The sequence below is a fragment of the Vulpes lagopus genome, chromosome 18 (genome assembly GCF_018345385.1).
Source record: "Vulpes lagopus strain Blue_001 chromosome 18, ASM1834538v1, whole genome shotgun sequence".
Lineage (NCBI taxonomy): Eukaryota > Metazoa > Chordata > Mammalia > Carnivora > Canidae > Vulpes > Vulpes lagopus.
The window spans coordinates 29,954,307-29,971,907 of NC_054841.1; the positions used below are offsets into that span (position 1 = coordinate 29,954,307).

At 39.4% G+C, this 17,601-nt stretch overlaps 1 protein-coding gene across 3 annotated transcripts in view; it reads left to right on the plus strand.

Annotated features, from left to right (window-relative positions):
- ATRN (attractin) overlaps nt 1-17,601 on the plus strand; it is a 163,165-nt gene that overhangs the window by 43,384 nt on the left and 102,180 nt on the right. For all 3 annotated transcript variants that reach the window (XM_041732303.1, XM_041732302.1, XM_041732301.1), the window contains exons 3-6: nt 1,463-1,576; nt 7,673-7,801; nt 12,114-12,319; nt 13,388-13,556. In XM_041732303.1, coding sequence (XP_041588237.1) covers nt 1,463-1,576; nt 7,673-7,801; nt 12,114-12,319; nt 13,388-13,556 — 618 coding nt within the window. The remainder of the gene's footprint in view (nt 1-1,462; nt 1,577-7,672; nt 7,802-12,113; nt 12,320-13,387; nt 13,557-17,601) is intronic.

The following is a 17,601-nucleotide window of genomic DNA, read 5'->3' on the forward strand; positions in this document are numbered from 1 at the left end:
ATCCTGTCTTTCCTGGGCTGCTGTGATGGCTTGGAAATTGGCCTCCCAGCTTTTGCTCTCGCTTCTTGCTCATCTCTCACGTCTTATGTCATGTGGTGTCTTCTGTTTGCTGTGTTTGAGACACATTGGTTTTCTTCATGGTGCTCAGATGCATCAGCCTCTTTCTCACTTGGACTTTAAGACTGTGCTGTTCCCTCTGTCCAAAACATTGTTCCTTTTCCTTTTCACATGGCTTAGCTCTTGTCATTCTCATCTCTTCAAAGCTTTCTGGAGTAATTCCTGACCACCTGTTCTACACATCACATTCCATTCATATCTTCACGGTAGTCATCATCAGCTGAGTTAACTTGTTTATGAACTTATATTTGTTTGCTTATACATGTTAGGTTGACAAGTGTGGGGTAGAGGGAAGGCCTAGGCTGGAGACATATAATTAGGTATCATCAGGATATAAATGGTGCTGATAGTACCAAGAGGTTTTTGAGTGGAGTGTTTTGGTGAAAGCCAGGTTTGGAGAGCAAAGAGGGTGAGTAGGATGTGAGGAAGCAGAGAAAGCAAAATCTTGTGTGGAGGTTCACTCTCTTCAGAGGAGAGAGGGATAGAGATAGGTTGGGTAATAGCTGGAAGGAGAGTTGAGATTTAAAGTTTTTCTCTTCTGCTGTTTTTTGAAAATATATGATGCTTAAGGAAGTTTAAATGAGAGTGTGGGAAGTTCCAGATGAGAGGGAGATATGAAGTGTTTGAGAGATGGATGGAGGAATGAGTAGGTGTATCTGTTTTGGAAAATGGGGAGTTGAGAGATTTTTTTTTGTCTGGGTGCTGAGCTTAAGCAGGGAGGTGGGACCGAATGGTTTGAAATAGTAATCAGGAGTGAGCAGCAATTGTGGAGAAAGAGAAGGAGAATGAGTGGTAGCACTGCTGGCAGAATTGAAGTGCCAATTTGAAGTTGGTGAGCTGTGACCAGTCCTGAAAACAGTCTACCAAGTAGTAGGCTTAGTTTTCTTTGCATTTAATCTAAGTCAAAGCAGATAACTGGTGTCCTCTGGATACCTTTTGCCAGGTAGGTCCATGGAAAGGCAGAGGGTAGGCAAGTATAGAGAACTGGCAGTTGTGTTTGTGAAATGATGTAGTGTGGAACCTGAAATTGAGTAAGGAAGGAAGTGCAGAAACGGAAGGGCTAATGGGTTGGCTCACAGGGTGTTAAAGAACAGCCACTGTATGGACGGTGAGGTCCAGAGTGGCATGGACCATGGCGATTTTGTTTACCGTTGCATGCTTAGTGGTCTCTCACCCTAAGTATGAAATAAACTATGAAATAAGTCTTCGGCAAATGAAGGAATGTCATTTATGTACTATTCATTTCTTCTTTCCCTGTAAGTTCCTTAAAAATTTATCTCTCTCAACTCTGAAATGTTTTATAGTTATGATGATTATTATAAACTGCTCTTCTTGTTCTTTTCAGGCCAAATAGAATAATGAGACTTCGTTTCAATCATTTTGCTACAGAATGTAGTTGGGACCATTTATATGTTTATGATGGAGACTCAATTTATGCACCACTTATTGCTGCCTTTAGGTAAGTTTTGTCACATAAGTACTAGTTAATCATTGTTTGATTTCTGAATTCAGCCTTATCTCCTAGATTGCAAATATCACTTACTACCTTTATTTCATGGAGAGGGTAAGTAGTTCTGGAGTCCTCTACCACTTGTGTTCTAGGCCTGACTTGGTTTCCTGTAGCTACTGGGTAAATTTCTGGGCAGAGCACTGGACCTCTCCTTTGAATTTCCTGATCTCTAAAATTGCGGTAGTAGTATTAAGTTTACTTACTTCTTTGGTGGTGATGAAGTTTACGTTTAAAAGATGTTTTGTTAGTAATATATTGAATATTAGTTCTGTGAAAATTTTAAATCATGAACCACAGTCACCCCGATCCTTGTATCTCATTGTGCAGGCCTTAGGGAGTTATTTGTTGAATCCAGATATAGTTGTGGGCATGTGTGTGTGTGTGTGTGTGTGTGTGCGCGCGTGCGTGTGTTTTTATGTATATGTATTAATATGAGTGAGGGAAACTTTTTGGAAGAATAAATAGAAAATGAAGAGTAACCTGTGGAAAATGAAGAAAGTCTTTTTTTTTTTATAACAAGTGTGTTCTCTATTACTTAAAAAAAACAGCTGAACACTAAATATACAGAGTGTTCTGTATTGTTTTGGCATTTTAGTTTTTATTAAGAATAAGTAGCTCTGTTATTACGTTTTAGACTACATGGGAATTCAAAACCATCCAATTTTTCTCCCTTTTACTTGATAGAGGATTTATAAAATATATTTTTCTAACATGTACATCCCATTAGAGAGCCATAGCTGTCAGTTTTTCATCTGCAGCTGACTTTCTGGAATTTCAGACATTTTATTTCTCTGACTTTGAAAGAAATCAATTCAACAAATATTTTTTGTATTCCTCACATGGGGCTAGTCTAGTTGATGTTTCATGTCAGTGAGAAGGTAACAAGAGTAAACAGTATACAAGCAGCTGAAGGACACAGGAAATCAGGGGACTAATATGCCCTTATATTTCTCCACCTCCTTTGGCTTAGAATTCTCTCCAGCATATCTTTGAACTGAGAACCAAGGTCATTTTCTGGGTTTCAAAGGTACACTAATGGAGCCAAAGAACAGGGTAGATAAGCCATGCTAAGTAGTAAAATGTCATTGTCCAAGTGTGGGGTATATGTATTTTTATGCCAAAATTTGAAGCATGCCTTGGGTTATGGCAAGAGGCACTTCAACACAAGCATGGAAGGTATATTATGATGTTATAATGATAGTACTTACTGGGGATTCACTTGAACTGAAGTTCATAAATCAAAATTCATGGAGTCCCTATTATGTGCTGAGCACTTAGAATCAGCTTGCCAGTAGCCCTTGTGGGGACATCAGCCAAGCAAGTGTGCACCATCCTGTGGCTCACCTGGACCGTGTATTTGATGAGCATACATGTGAAGCAACAGCAACAAAAAACAAGCAGGAAGCTATGAATTTTCTTCTAGTCAGTGACTTCTGAGAGAAGCCAGAGTATGTATACAAATAACTGGAGGGTTTTTGTGTTTCTCTAAAAAAGCTGATAAACTGATAATATAAATTAGTGCTTTGATAATTTTAAAATTTAAACTTATATTTAGTGTGAATTTTCTAAAATGACAGTGAAAAAATATGTGTTTAAAAATTGAAATTTAATCCCAAATGCAAGTTTTTCAGTGTAATTCACATAAGACACCCTGAGTGTCCCTTTTGGGTTTTTTTCCTCCATGCTTATAATGAATAAATAAATACTTTCACAAATAACAAGAAAAAAAATTGAAATTTACCTGAAACACAGAATCCCTAAAAGCAGTGATGTGCAGAACACCTTGAAAACTGCTGTTGAAAGCCATAAGGGCTCTGTCACAAGATGGGGGCTGAGGAGTGTGCTGGGTCAGGAGAGCTTTAGAGGGAAGAAATCAACCCAATGGTGATGTGTGGGGTGCGGGGGTGGGGTGCAGAATGGTGAGAGCCTGCATACAGCCCAGCTAATAACAAAAGAACTACATGAGATCCAGAAGGTGAGGACTGTTTATCTCAGTTCTGCTCAAGTCTTTGTGTGAACTCAGACAGGTCATGTAAGTGCTCTAGTCCTCAGCTTCTGCTACCCCAGGTGACAGTGTTGTGCTGTGTTTTCTCTAGGTGTGTTGCAGACTACAAAGTCTCATTTGATTCTGAACTGGTCAATCTCATTTATATTTTACACATTGAAGTTCTGTATAAAATCTGTGTATCAAACCAAGTTCCATTAGTAGACAGATCTGAGAACCACTGGAGCAAGACTCTTCCAGCTCTACCACACTTTGATTTGTGGTGCATCCAGTTCAACACATGTTTAAATATGGAGCTCTTTGGTGGAGCAGCTCCTCTGCTAGGGTCTGTGATCTGTGGTCCGAGATGCAAAGGTGGTTGTGGTGATGAATCAGGGAGAAGAGTTCCTTTCTGAGAACATTCTTCATCAGAAGGTTGTTCCTTATAGAGTTGGTTGTTTTTTTCTTGGTGGTTGTGGGGTCATTTAGATAAGGCAATTGTTTCGACTGACAAAGAGCCGTTGGAAGAGCTTTGTGAAAGCAGGAGTCAGTTGTCCAGCACTCAGCTGAACCAGTTGATGCTGTGGTCAGACCATGGCACACAGAGAAGCAGTCAAAGGCAGGCACCTCTCAGGTTCTTGGACCTTCCTTCACCAGACAGGAGTACAGACCCTGCCTGGCCCCATTGCCAGTCTCTGACCCCTGACTTCAAGAATCTGGCTTCTCTTCCACAACTCCCTGCCCTCAGGGAGTATCTAGTCTTGCAAGGAGATAGGTGTATAAACCTAGGATTGCTAATAAACTTGGCTAGTGGGATGCCTGGGTGGCTTAGATGTTGAGCATCTGCCTTTGGCTCAGGGCATGCTCACAGGGTCCTGGGATCGAGTCCCACATTGGGCTCCCTGTGAGGAGCCTGCTTCTTCCTTTGCCTGTGTCTCTGCCTCTATCTGTATGTATCTCTCATGAATAAAGAAATAAAATCTTAAAACAAACAAACAAAAAACTTGGCTAGTGTAGTTGAAGTCAAGGTATACCCCATGTGTGTTCAGAGAGCCCATGTCCGCCTAGCACTGTTATACTGAATTAAGAAAATACCTTGAACAGTGATTTTCAAAAATAGTTCTAAACAATGGTACTCTGTGTTTAAAATGTAAGATTATACAGAACTCAGGGGCAGGCATTTCTTGATTTGATCAAGTTGAACAAGTGGTTGCCACTGAAGCTGTGCCTGTATGTATTTATCTACCTGGGGGTAGGAGATGGGGGGGGTGCGGCTCAGGGTGACAGTTGAATGGCACGCCTGCAGCATCGCTTTCTCACCCACGCACTTTCCATTGCCTTGTGTGCTGGGTTGAGGCTGTGTTTGTCTTCATTTACTCTGTATAAGTTTATTTTTGTCGTAAACCAGTTGTTTTATTTTCACACTGGGAGAAAGTGGCACATTCCAAAGCTGTCATAATGTCAGGTTTTCAAAGTGAAAAGAAGCCAATGCCCGAGTCTCTCTGAAGTGGAGAAGCTGGCTCCCTTTCTCTGGTATAATGGTCATCTAGTGCAGACAGCCTTCCACCTCTGCCTTGACCCAGTCTTTCCTCCCTCCACCCATTCTACTATTCATCCTGCACACTTAAATGTCCCACCATCTGAGTGATAAATATCATTACCCATCACTTACTGAGCACCTAGTAGTATGAGCCAACTTCACATGCTGTAAGAATTTGCTTCTCATTCTGTTACTGCAGGGCAGATAGGATTTCTGTCCTTGTGCATTTGAGGACACTGAGGTTCCCAGATATCCATGACATGCCCAGTCATGTGGAGTGAGGATCAGTGTTCCCATCTCTGGTCCTAAAGGTCATGTTAGGATTGAGTGCAGGTCTTCTATATGTGACTGAAGCCCCCAGTCATTCCTGGGCCAGTGTTTCTTAGGAGAAGATTGCTTTCAACATACCTGTTTCTAGGTGGCCCTCTTATAAGTACTTGCCTGTACGACATTTCAAGGGGTTCTGGTACCTAAATTTGATGAAAGCATGATGATGATGATTGAAACTTCCTGGTAGGTCTCTTACCAAATGTCACCTTTCCAAGAGGCCTTCCCTAGCTGCCCCTTTCTAAAGTAGCACCTTTTGTTCTTTCGCTGTTTTTTTTCTTTTCATAGCATTTATTTCTGCTTGGTGTTATGTATACGTGTGTTGCGAGGGGGGTGGTATATCTAGGCTTATTTGTTGTTTCTCTAATGTGAACTCTGTGAAGGCAGGGAGCTTTTCACTGCTGTATTCCTGGTACCTAGAACAGTGCCTTACATGCAGCATCAGTAAATATTGGTTAATTGACTACGCAGTGTAAAATGCTTCACTGTTTTGTAGTGAACTCTGAGCACCTTCAGAGTCCTAGAGTTCCTAGAATTCTGTCTTTATATTTAAGAGGCTTATTGAATGAAAATCCCTCCCCCTCCTGCTTATTTCCCATTTCTGTATTCTTCCATTTCATTATTTTTATATGCACTTATCTAAATATGTGTAAATATACACATACACTAGGCTCATTGTTTTGCAGCTTGTTTTTTCTCCGACTTATCAGAATGCGTTGACGAGTTCCTTGTTTGTTCTGCAGACCTGCAGATATGGAATGATTCATCCATCTGACTCCCTGCAGATGAGCATTTAGGTAGTTTTCTCTTCCTCCTCCTCCTCCTCCTCCTCCTCCTCCTCTTCCCTCCTCCTTTTCTATTAAGTAATCACTGTATACAACATAGGGCTTGAACTCATGACCCCTAGGTCAAGAGTCACATGCCCTATCAACTGAGCCAGCCAGGTGCCCCTAGGTGGGTTTCAACCTGTTGTCATTCTGAATAGTGCTGCAGTGAGGATTGTTGTATATTTGTCTTTATGTACATGAGCAAGTGTTAGTTCTACAAAGAACTTGGAATTGCTAGATCAGAGTGAATGACCATTTAGTCAGGGGCCCTGAGGGGGGGGATTGATGTGGTGTGTGCTATAGGAAAGCAAAGGGGCCAGTGTGGCTGAGGTTGAGTGAGTGAAGGGAAGAGAGTAATAGATGACATGTTTGTTCATTGGAGGGGTTGTGTGTGTGGAACAGATTGCATAGAGCCTGATAAGGATTCAAGTTTTCACTGAATGCGGTGGTGGGGCTGGTGATAGTGCATTGATAATTGGGCAAAAGAAGTTCGCATATGAAGAAATCCAAAAGGCAAGTAAACATAGGAAAAATGATTAACCTCAGGAATATAAAAGAAACTCAAAACCCCTATATAAAAGAATTACTTTTCATTTATTAAATTGCCAAAGCTAAAATAGGACTGGTAATCCTTCCTGTTGGCAAGTGAGGTAGGATGGATCTTTCCCTTCTCATGTTGATGAGATTTCAAGTTGGCATATTGCTTCTGGAAAGCAAGTTGGTTTTATGGAACAAGAGACTTAAAGCCACCATTTGGACCCTTTGACTTGATAATTTTTAAGGCTCTCCAGACACCCAGCAAATACTATTGTGTGTTGGACTGAATGAGAGGGGAAATGCTTATAGTAGGTTACCTGTGAGATAGAGTATAAGATATTATATGGTATCAATTAGGCAAAGAAAGTACATCAGAATAATAGTGTTAGGATTGTGTTTATATTTATCACATTTTTACTTTTCATACTTTTCAGTATGTATATATTTGGCATTCATCAGCTCATAAAGTTTGTTACTTTCTGTGATTTTTGAAGTTTACTCACTTTTTTGAAGAAGCATTATAAACAGTTTTATATGCAAAAAAATAAAAAAGAATAAGGCCATTGATTGCAAATCTCATTAGAAATACAACCTCAGATAAAGGAGAGCCTTGTGAAAGATTCAGATCTGTTCCTCAGAGGATTCAGAACTGGATCCAGAACTAATAGGGTAGTACCATGCATTAATTATAATAATTTATTATAAGAATTTCCTGGAAGGTTTTTTTTTTTTTAATTATAAGGATGAATTCCAGTTTTGAATTTGTTTGCTGCCATGTGATGTGCCTGGTGAAAATGCTCCCCTTTGTAAGAAATGTGTTTTCGTTTCAGTGGCCTCATCGTTCCTGAGAGAGATGGCAACGAGACTGTCCCTGAGGTTGTTGCCACATCAGGTTATGCCCTGCTGCATTTTTTTAGTGATGCTGCTTATAATTTGACTGGATTTAATATCACTTACAAGTAAGATATTTAAGTCTAATCTTTGTGATTTTATTCAGAGACTATATTTTAACAATAATAATAACTAACACGTATTGAGGGCTGACAGTGTGCCAGGTGTTGCACTAAGCAGTATGCATGGATTTCTCATTTCAAGTTCAAAACTCAGTGAGGTATGGGCACTGTGTTTTCCCTTGTCCCATAATTGAGGAAACTTTTAGGAAATGGTTAAAATACATTGTCAAAGTGGTAGGACTACAATCTCAACCCAGGTCTTACTGCTTTGGAGCTTCTCCTGGAAAAGAGGTGCATTTTTCTGCTAATGGTTGAAAACATTGTTTTTTTGTTGTTTTTGTTTTTGTTTTTGTTTTGTTTGTTTGTTTGTTTGTTTGAGTGCAGTTTAACAGACGTTAGTCGTTTTCATGTAATCAGTGGTTAGCCCATTGATGAGGACTGAGTTGAAGTTATGAAGGAAATCTAGACAAACAGTTTTAGGCAGCTTTGGGAATTTGTTGTGGTAGGAGAGAGGCTAACTTTTGTCTTTTCTTTTTATCTATTAAGAAATGTTTGTTTTCATAAGTAGTTAAATTCATAAAGTAGTTAAATTCATAAGTGCCCTAAACAAGGAGTCTGTGATAAAGAGATGCTGTAGCCCATGGAGCCTAGGATGCTAGAATAAGTTTGCTAACTCCTGGCAGAGGCAGCGAGCTCCATGTATAACCTTTCTGCTGGATTCTTTTTCTGCCCATTTTCTCAGGGTCTCTGGATTCTTTCAAGCCTATTTAGAGCCATCTCTGTCTTGTTTGGTACACTGATTTAGCTTTTCAGGCTCCCAAGGTTTGTGACTTGGCAGTCATACCACCTTGGGCAGCATATCACAGTACTAACAAGGTGATTTTTAGTGAGCCAGGCAGACATAAAGGCTGGTTTGAGGGGAAAGACTGATGAGGGCGGTTCGGTACACGTGAGATGTCCAAGCAGGACATTGATACCCAGACCTAGGGCCCAGAAGAGCTAACAGGGTTGGGCATGTCATCTGGGAATCACTGGCACATGGACAGTGAGTGGCTTATGGGGCGTGGGCACCGTGAGGAAAGGGGCAGTAGAAGTAGCTAAATTAAGGAGCAGAGGAATGTCAGGGGGCTACATTGTCACAGAAGCTCAGAAAAGAAATTTTTAAGGAGGGAACCAACAGCTATATGAGGTTGAGTAAGCAGAGGGAGCCCTAGATGACCCTAACTGGGGAGGTGGAGTCAGGGGCCTGGTAGGGGCACAGTTCAGAATGGAAGGTTAGAAAGTTACGGTACTAAGATTGGCACACTCTGGGAAGAAGTTCAGTTCTGAAGGGAAGGGGAGAGGTTGAGGCCGTTACTTTTGAAACTTCACATGCACAGGGATCTCCTGGGGGGCTTGTTAAGATGCAGATTCCTGGGCCTTCTCCACAGATCGTAATTGCAGCAGAGCTGGGGCCTGAGAATCCAAATTTCTGATTAGTTCCTGGATGATGCTGCTGATGCCTCTTCTGATGCTGCTGATGCCTCTTTATGGTTCACATGCTGAATAGCATTGCTCTAGTCATTCAACCCATTCTGGGTTCCCTTTGGGTTCTTAGGCATAGTCTTTTTGCTCTTTCAAGGCCCCTCATAGTAGCAGCCTTAGGGGAGAAGACAAACTCCAGGGAGGGAGCACCTCTAGAGAGAGGATAATTCAAGTACTCCTTGACACCAGAAGTCCTTTGACCCATCACTGAAGCGCCCTTCCCAAGAAAATGCATGTTATTCTTAACCCTCATTGGTGTAGGGGAAGCCTTGATCTCTCCTGGAGACCAGAATTAGTATTTATTTGTTAAGTGAAGTTAACACTTGAGGTTATCCTAGATTTTATTAGCTTCTTGGTTCCACGACCTCTGTTCTTTATTTATTTTTTAAAGATTTCACTTATTTATTGATGAGAGACACAGAAAGAGGCAGAGACATAGACAGAGGGAGGCAGAGACATAGGCAGGGATCACACCCTGAGCCAAAGGCAGATGCTCAACCACTGAGCCACCCAGGTATCCCAAGACCTCTGTTTTTTAAAAAGGAGCCCTAAACCATTCTAGGGCTTCCAGACCCTTTGAAAAGCCAAATAAAATGATGGTCTTTATTCCCAGAAGACTGTCCAGAAAGATCTACATAAAACATTGTCATTCATTTTCCAGGTGTCCTCAGGTTGCACTGAATCCTAGCTTTGGGGTGACCTCACCTTGGGGACCCTTGAGAGTAGTACCCACAGCTTCGGTGTTCCCTAATTTTCTTTGTAAAAGAAGAAAATAATAGTTATGTTTTATTTTCACACAAATTGGTACTTCATCTTATTTCCAAGTCACATTTTAAGCATGGATAATTAGACTAATTTTCCCATTATTCCAATTTAGACATACAAGCAGATGTGTTTTTTTTTTTTTTTTTTTTTTTAAGATTTTATTTATTTATCCATGAGAGACACAGAGAGAGAGAGAGGCAGAGACACAGGCAGAGGGAGAAGCAGGCTCTATGCAGGGAGCCCGACGTGGGATTCGATCCCGGGTCTCCAGGATCGCACCCTGGGCCAAAGGCAGGCGCCAAACCGCTGCGCCACCCAGGGATCCCCAAGCAGATGTTTTGATATACTACCTGCTACTTTCATTTTTCAGAGATTCAAAAAATGATTTTTGTGTTTTGAGATTTTATGTAATTTTAAAGAGAACTCATAATTAATTTTTGGCACATTAAATAAACCTATGCCTGAGGACACTGGAGTGGAGAAGTTGTTATATTTGCCCTTCTTTAGTTTAAAAGGACCTAAGGGTTACCCCCTCCTCTTCCTTTTCCAGTAACATTAAGTTCTGATTGTGTGCCATGCCCTCCTATACGATTAATAAGTATGTCCGTAGGAAATTATAATTTGACATATTTTTGGTATGAGGCATAGGGGTGAGCACATCATGGCAATACTACAGTTTTATTCTAGGCCTCTTATAGAAACAAAGTGTGATTACTGTAGTAACTGTTTTACTGTTAAAGATCCAATCTGAGATTTAAACTTTAGTTTTTATAAACTCTTCTCTTGCAAAACCTTTTTCTTAATAAAGATGAAATTGAAGCTTCACTTACTGTTTGTATTATTCTAGAGATAGTAGACACTACTTTCTGGCCTATAAGAATATCATTCAGCTTTTTGAACCAAATACTTTGTGTATTCTTCTGCTTACTGGGGCTTGAAAAGTATGCATAATGTATTTCTTACATTACAACTATATAGATTTAAAAATACTGCATATAAATATTTATAGTATTTTATTATAAATATGTTATAAGCTGATATTTGGGTGTAGGTGTGAGCATTAATTAGCTTGTTTTTAATAATTAATTTCTGATTTTCTGACATTCTTTGCTACAAAATTTTTTAGTTTTCTTCATAGGCCTTAGAAGAAATCTACATCCTTAAAAGTATCCTGATAGTCCAGTTATTACTCCTCCCCTTTTAAAATCTGAATTATGTCTTCTCAGAGTGCTGTCAATATAGTTCTCTTATGTTATTACAAGACACATTATAAACTATTGAGTTAAACTGGTCCTCCATTTTCTTTTTTTTTTATAAATGTTTTATTTATTTATTCATGAGAGACACAGGGAGAGAGGCAGAGACATAGGCAGAGGGAGAAGCAGGCTCTTTTCAGGGAGCCCAATATGGGACCTGGTCCCCAGACCCTGGGATCACATCCTGGGATCACACCTGAGCCGAAGACAGGCGCTCAACCGTTGAGCCATCCAGGTGTCTCTGGTCCTCCGTTTTCTTCCCTCTGACATGAGTAGATAAACTTACTGAGGATTTTAAATACACCAATCTGGGCAATAATCTTTACTTCGCTGAACTTTGAGAGATTGTCCAGAGGTATACATACCATAAAGATGGGGAGTATATAGTTAGTACTTTGTTTTATCCTCTTCTCCAAACTTGCAAGCTTGCATTTGACAGTTTTCTAATGCTCATTACTGTTGGGGCCACCAAGAATAGCATAGTCATCCCACCCTTGAGAAGCTAAGCCTGGAAGCTTTGCAAGAATTTCTTCTCCCCTTAGGTTTTTTAACTTGTCTCCCCTTATGAAAATCCAACAGGGTTGATTTGATTTCATTACCCGTGTTAGCTACACAGTGTTGAGTGACCCCAGTTAGGCCAACCGGTAAGTACTGCCTTTGTGCTTGTGAGTGAACTGGAGACCCAGTAAGAATCTTAAACTTTGGGGAGTTGAAAATTCTGCTAAATTAATGTGTTTCTTGTGTTGATTTCATTTTCCCCACTGTTTTAATAGTTTTGACATGTGTCCGAACAATTGCTCAGGCCGAGGAGAATGTAAAAGCAGTAATAGCAGCAACACTGTCCAATGTGAGTGTTTGGAAAACTGGAAAGGGGAGGCCTGCGATGTTCCTCACTGTGTCCATGATTGTGGTTTTCCTCATCGAGGCATTTGCAATTCAAGTGATGACAGGGGATGCTCTTGCTTCCCGGAATGGCAGGGTAGGAGCTTCTTTAATCTGTTTCTCTTCATTTGACAGCATCTTCCTAGTTCAATAATTTGTATATTGACCTTATATGTACCTATATGACCTAGCATATATACCACTTATGTTAGTTAGATATCAGGTAGCATTTAAGTTTTTGCATCTCTTTATTCAGATTTTTACAAATCTTTCATTTCATATATGTGTGGTTGTGGTCTCTTTAGAATCGTGGAGGGGTTTGACATTCTTTGCAATTCATTCATGAAAATTGGAGGACTTGGTCTCAGCCTCAAGAAAATGTAACAGAGAACCAACCTAGGAAGTGGGATGAGAACTAACAATAATGGTATCTCTCAGAAACTTTCAGTAAATTCAGAAAAAATGGGGGTCAGTTATACAGTAGAATCCTGAAACAGTCAGCAAGTGGAATTATCTGCAGAGAGGTTATCAAAGAACATTTAGCAAATTCTTTAAGGATTGTGTAGTAACAGCTGTTAGTGATTTAGTAATTTTCTTTATTCATTTGCCTTTTCTTTAGAGTACTTTTATTTTGAAAGGAAATGCCCTTGTTCAAATGCTTTTGTGTGTGTGCTTTGGCTGACATCAAGGAGTTAAGTAACTGAAGTCTTTGAGTTCTTACCTCTGTGCACAGGTTGCAGCAGGAGCCATACTCCCAAGAATGCAGTTTCTTGATTTTCTCGGAAATGAATGGGTTGTATTATTACTCCTAGGACTAGTTTTTACATTTTAGCCCTAAAGCTTTTCATTTGAGTTAATAATTCCTTTGTCTACTCTTTTCCTCTCAGAGCTGCTTAAGCAAATATTTCATTACAAAAAAATCCTAACCTACATACGGTCAGGTTATCATTAGGAAGTATATGATTTTGAATTTTACTGGAGGTGACCCTTGGTCACAAGCTTTGAGTGTATTGAAAGTATCAATGAAAGGGCTTTGTCTGATATTTAGATGCTAAAGGAAAGACTAAATATTCTTTAGGTATTTATTACATTTATGTGATTAAAACTTGAAGTGCAGTAATTTTAAAGCTGCATTTTGTGAAGCTAATTTATTCTGTTTTATTAGGTCCCGGATGTTCAATTCCTGTACCAGCTAACCAGTCATTTTGGACTCGAGAGGAATATTCTAACCTAAAGCTCCCCAGAGCCTCTCACAAAGCAGTGGTCAATGGAAATATAATGTGGGTTGTTGGAGGATATATGTTCAATCACTCAGATTACAACATGGTTCTAGCGTAAGTAGTTTTAAACATTTTTGCAAGAAGCTTACTAGTTTTCCATTTTGAAAATTTATAGAGATAAATGAAATCAGTAATTCCATTACCTGAGGAAAATCTCTGTTAATATTTTAGTAGTAGTTGTTCCAGAATTTTTTAATGTATTCTTAGTTTTTGAAGTTGAGAGCTACAAAGGATACATTGTTAAAATAAGCAATAATTCATCTTTTCTAGATACCATCTCATATTTTGCTTTAGGCTCTATATAAATTGGGGATTACTTTACATGTAAATTTAATTAGCATTTCTGTAGGTCAGATTATTTGAATTTATAGTTTGCCAGAGGAAATTATGCCATTATCTAATACTTGACCCAGAGTTCAAGGTCCATTTGTGGGTCCCACATTGCTCATCTTGAAGGGAGAATATATGTTATCACAGTGGAGTTAGGAAGTTAGTTATGAGGATTGATTTTAGGGAGAGAAATTTGTGAACACGTACTCATGCTGATTTTGTGCCCTGGAAATTTTTTCTAGGCATTTTTTATTAATGAAGATTGTAAAAAACCAGCATCTGTTCTTTAAGGGATTCTGGAACTATGGCAGCAGCTACAGCATAGTTTCCGAATCCCCCAAATAGTCATTAAAGCACATAGACAACTAGTATGGCAAAATGAAAAAACACATGAGTAACAAAACAAAACTTGGTCAAAAGGTATCTACACAGATAGGTAGGGCTAACCGTTCACAGCCACAGGACCTGTGTGGTATTGGCATCTGAGCAGAAGTAAGCAAAGGGGAGCAAGAGGCCAACTGACAGGCTCCAGCATTCCTAAAAAGCTGCTTTGAGAACAGCAGCTGGAATTGGAAAGATTTGTGTATTCTAGTAAGGGCTAAACTCATGGGAATCGATAATAGGATTTGAAGGGGCTAGAGCAGTTTGTGCCTTTTTAGCTCTCAAAATGAACTAGCCAAAGTGTTATCACAAGAGAAAGTTCTACAGTAAGGAGAAACTGCTGGAATTAGAATTCAAATTGAAAAGGATAGGGACCATAGAGAAAAGGTTAAAAGAGTGTCCAGTTAACAGTAAGGAAGGTGAACAGAGCCAAATATCCCAACACATAAGCTGCCATGTATTTGAACACCACACTGTTGACAACATAAGAGTGAGCTAGAGAGCTGAGATTAAAATCTCAGCTAGAAAAAATAAAATAAAAATAAATAAAATAAAATAAAATAAAATAAAATAATAAAATCTCAGCTAGGAAGATGGTCCTAACCCAGGCCTCTTCTGTATGAGTTCAGGGAAAAGTAGTTTTACTTAAAATTGAGCAACAGAAAAGTATCAAGATTTAATGACATAAAAAATTAAAAGTTAAAGTAACATAGAAAAGAAAAAGAGACTGCCTGGTAGAATAACCCCCCTTTATACATAAAAGCATAATAGAAAAATATACTCACAAAACTGAGAAAAGTGAGAACTTACTATTCCCAAGCAAGCTAAAATACGGCAAAAAAAAAAAAAAAAAAAAATGATGCAAGGCATGAAAGAATAATATAATCAGAAACAGAAAAATCGAGAAATGAGATGATAGAAGTTAAGAAAGAATTTTAAAATAATTTTAGAATTGAAGTCAAACCCAGGAGGAACGCAGAGTAAATAAGATGCTCCTTTTTTTTTTTTTTAAAGATTTATTTCTTTATTTTAGAGAGAGAGAGAGAGAGAGAGAGCATGCATATGCACACAGAAAGGCAGGGAGAGAGAAGCAGACTCCTCACTGAGTGCAGAGCATGATGTGGGTCTAGTTCTCACAATCCCAAGATCATGACCTGAGCTGAAACAAGAGCCAGATGCTTAACTGACTAAGCCACTCAGGTGGCCTGATACTCCTGTAGTAATAGAATATGAAAAAGGAAATTATTAAAAAATCATAAAGAAATGATTTCCCCTATTCTTTATGGTAAGTATAGTTAAAAATCTTGAACATTATATATAAAGCAAACATGAAACCATTATATATAAAGCAAACATGAAAGGTACATGAGTACCTTTCTACTCTGAAAGGTAGAGAGAAGGCAGTCTGGCTAGGGACCTTGGAACCTAAGGAACGATGTAATGGAAAATTCCAGGACTTTTCTTTTTATCTCATATATCTCAGATTTGATGTTGGAAAAAGCAGCAATCTGGAAATGCCAATAGGCACAAGCTGAAAAAGCCCTAAGAATAAGCCTGCCTGTTCTCTCTAGCCTAAGGACTAGGAAAGGAGCAGCTTAGTGAGACAGAAAACTTTTATTAGACACAAATAACCACTCTACTATAGCCAAACACTACAGAAAGAACTGTGGCCTCACCTTCATTCCTGTCAACAAAGTCTGATGCTAGCAGAGTCTAGATTCCCACTCTTGCCAGGATCTAGTGAGGTGCTCCAACAACTCCGCCCCCCCCCCCCCAACTCCCCCTCACTACCAGTGTTAGGAAAGGCCAATTAGGGAACTGAGACTTTCTCAGCAATCTAGTTTTTATGTAACCTAGTTAATATTTAGCCATTTGGTTTTTGTTTTTGCATTTGTTATTTGCTTACAGTCTTAACCTCTGAAGACCAGTTAGGGAACTGGGACTTTCTTCTCCACTAGGCATAAATGAGGCTTCCTCCCCCGCTGTGATGTCACTGGAGACTCTGTGGGGAACCTGGATTCTACCCACACCTGGGAGTAACAACAGTAATGAGTTGGCCTTTCCCCTTCCCTGCTGGGGTGTGAGATGAAGCCTGCTATAACAGTAGATGTAAATAAGATCAGAGCCTCATGCTATGATATCCAAAATGTTCAGATTTCAATTGAAAATCCTTTCTCATGCAAAGAGCCAGGAAAATCCCAACTTGAATGAAGAAGACAGTTGAGATGCTGACAGCAGGATGACATAGATACTAGAATTATCTGACAAGATTTTAAACAGCCATTATAAAAATGCTTTGGTGTGCGATTATAGACACACCTAAATCGAATGAATAATAGAACTTCATCAAAGACATAGAAGATTTAAGGAAGAATCAAATGGAAATTTTAGAACTGAAAAATACAGTAACCAAAAATCCCAGTGGACAGGGTCAATAGCAGAATGGAGAGGACAGAGGAAAGAATTAGTGAACTTGAAGATAGAACAATAGATATCCCTCAATCTAAACCAGAGAGAAAATAGAATACTTAAGATTTAAATAGAACTTCAGAGACCTGAAGGTCTCTGGCTATAACAAAAAATCTTAACATTTCTGTCACTGGAGGAGTCCTGGAAGGAGAGGAGCAAGAGAGTGTCGGAAAAGGAATTTGAAGAAATAATGGCAGAGAATTGTCCAAATTTGGCAGAAGACATGCATGTACATGTGAGCAGTTGGGTGAACTTCAGCAATTCTTGGCTCCCACAGGGCTTCACAGTCCATTGGTTTTGTCTCAGACTTGCTCTCATTCTCCTGCTCAGCTGCCATATTTCTTTTCAGTTTTCGAATCTCCACCACATATTCTCCTAGTTTTCATTCTCAGCTAATGGCCTTGCTTCTTGTTTCTATGTTGAAAGGTAACAGTTATCCAAAGAAGACTTCCTCAAACTCCCACCACCACATTTAGCTGTTACCTTCATCTCTGCTCATTTATCCTATCTTCTGTTCTGTGCATCAGCACTGTCCAGTGGGTCACTATCCTGTCACTAGCCATGTGTGGTCATTGAGTGCTTTAAAGGTGGCTAATGTGACTGAGGAGCTGAATTTCATTTTATTTTATTTTATTTTATTTTATTTTATTTTATTTTATTTTATTTATTTTAATTTTAAAGATTTATTTATTTATTTATGATAGACATAGAGAGAAAGAGAGGCAGAGACACAGGAGGAGGGAGAAGCAGGCTCCATGCCAGGAGCCTGACTCGGGACTCGATCCCGGGACTCCAGGATCGCGCCCTGGGCCAAAGGCAGGTGCCAAACTGCTGAGCCACCCAGGGATCCCCCTGAGGAGCTGAATTTTAAAGTTTAAATTCTTAGTCCTCATCTTATTTGATCTTTCACCAACATTTG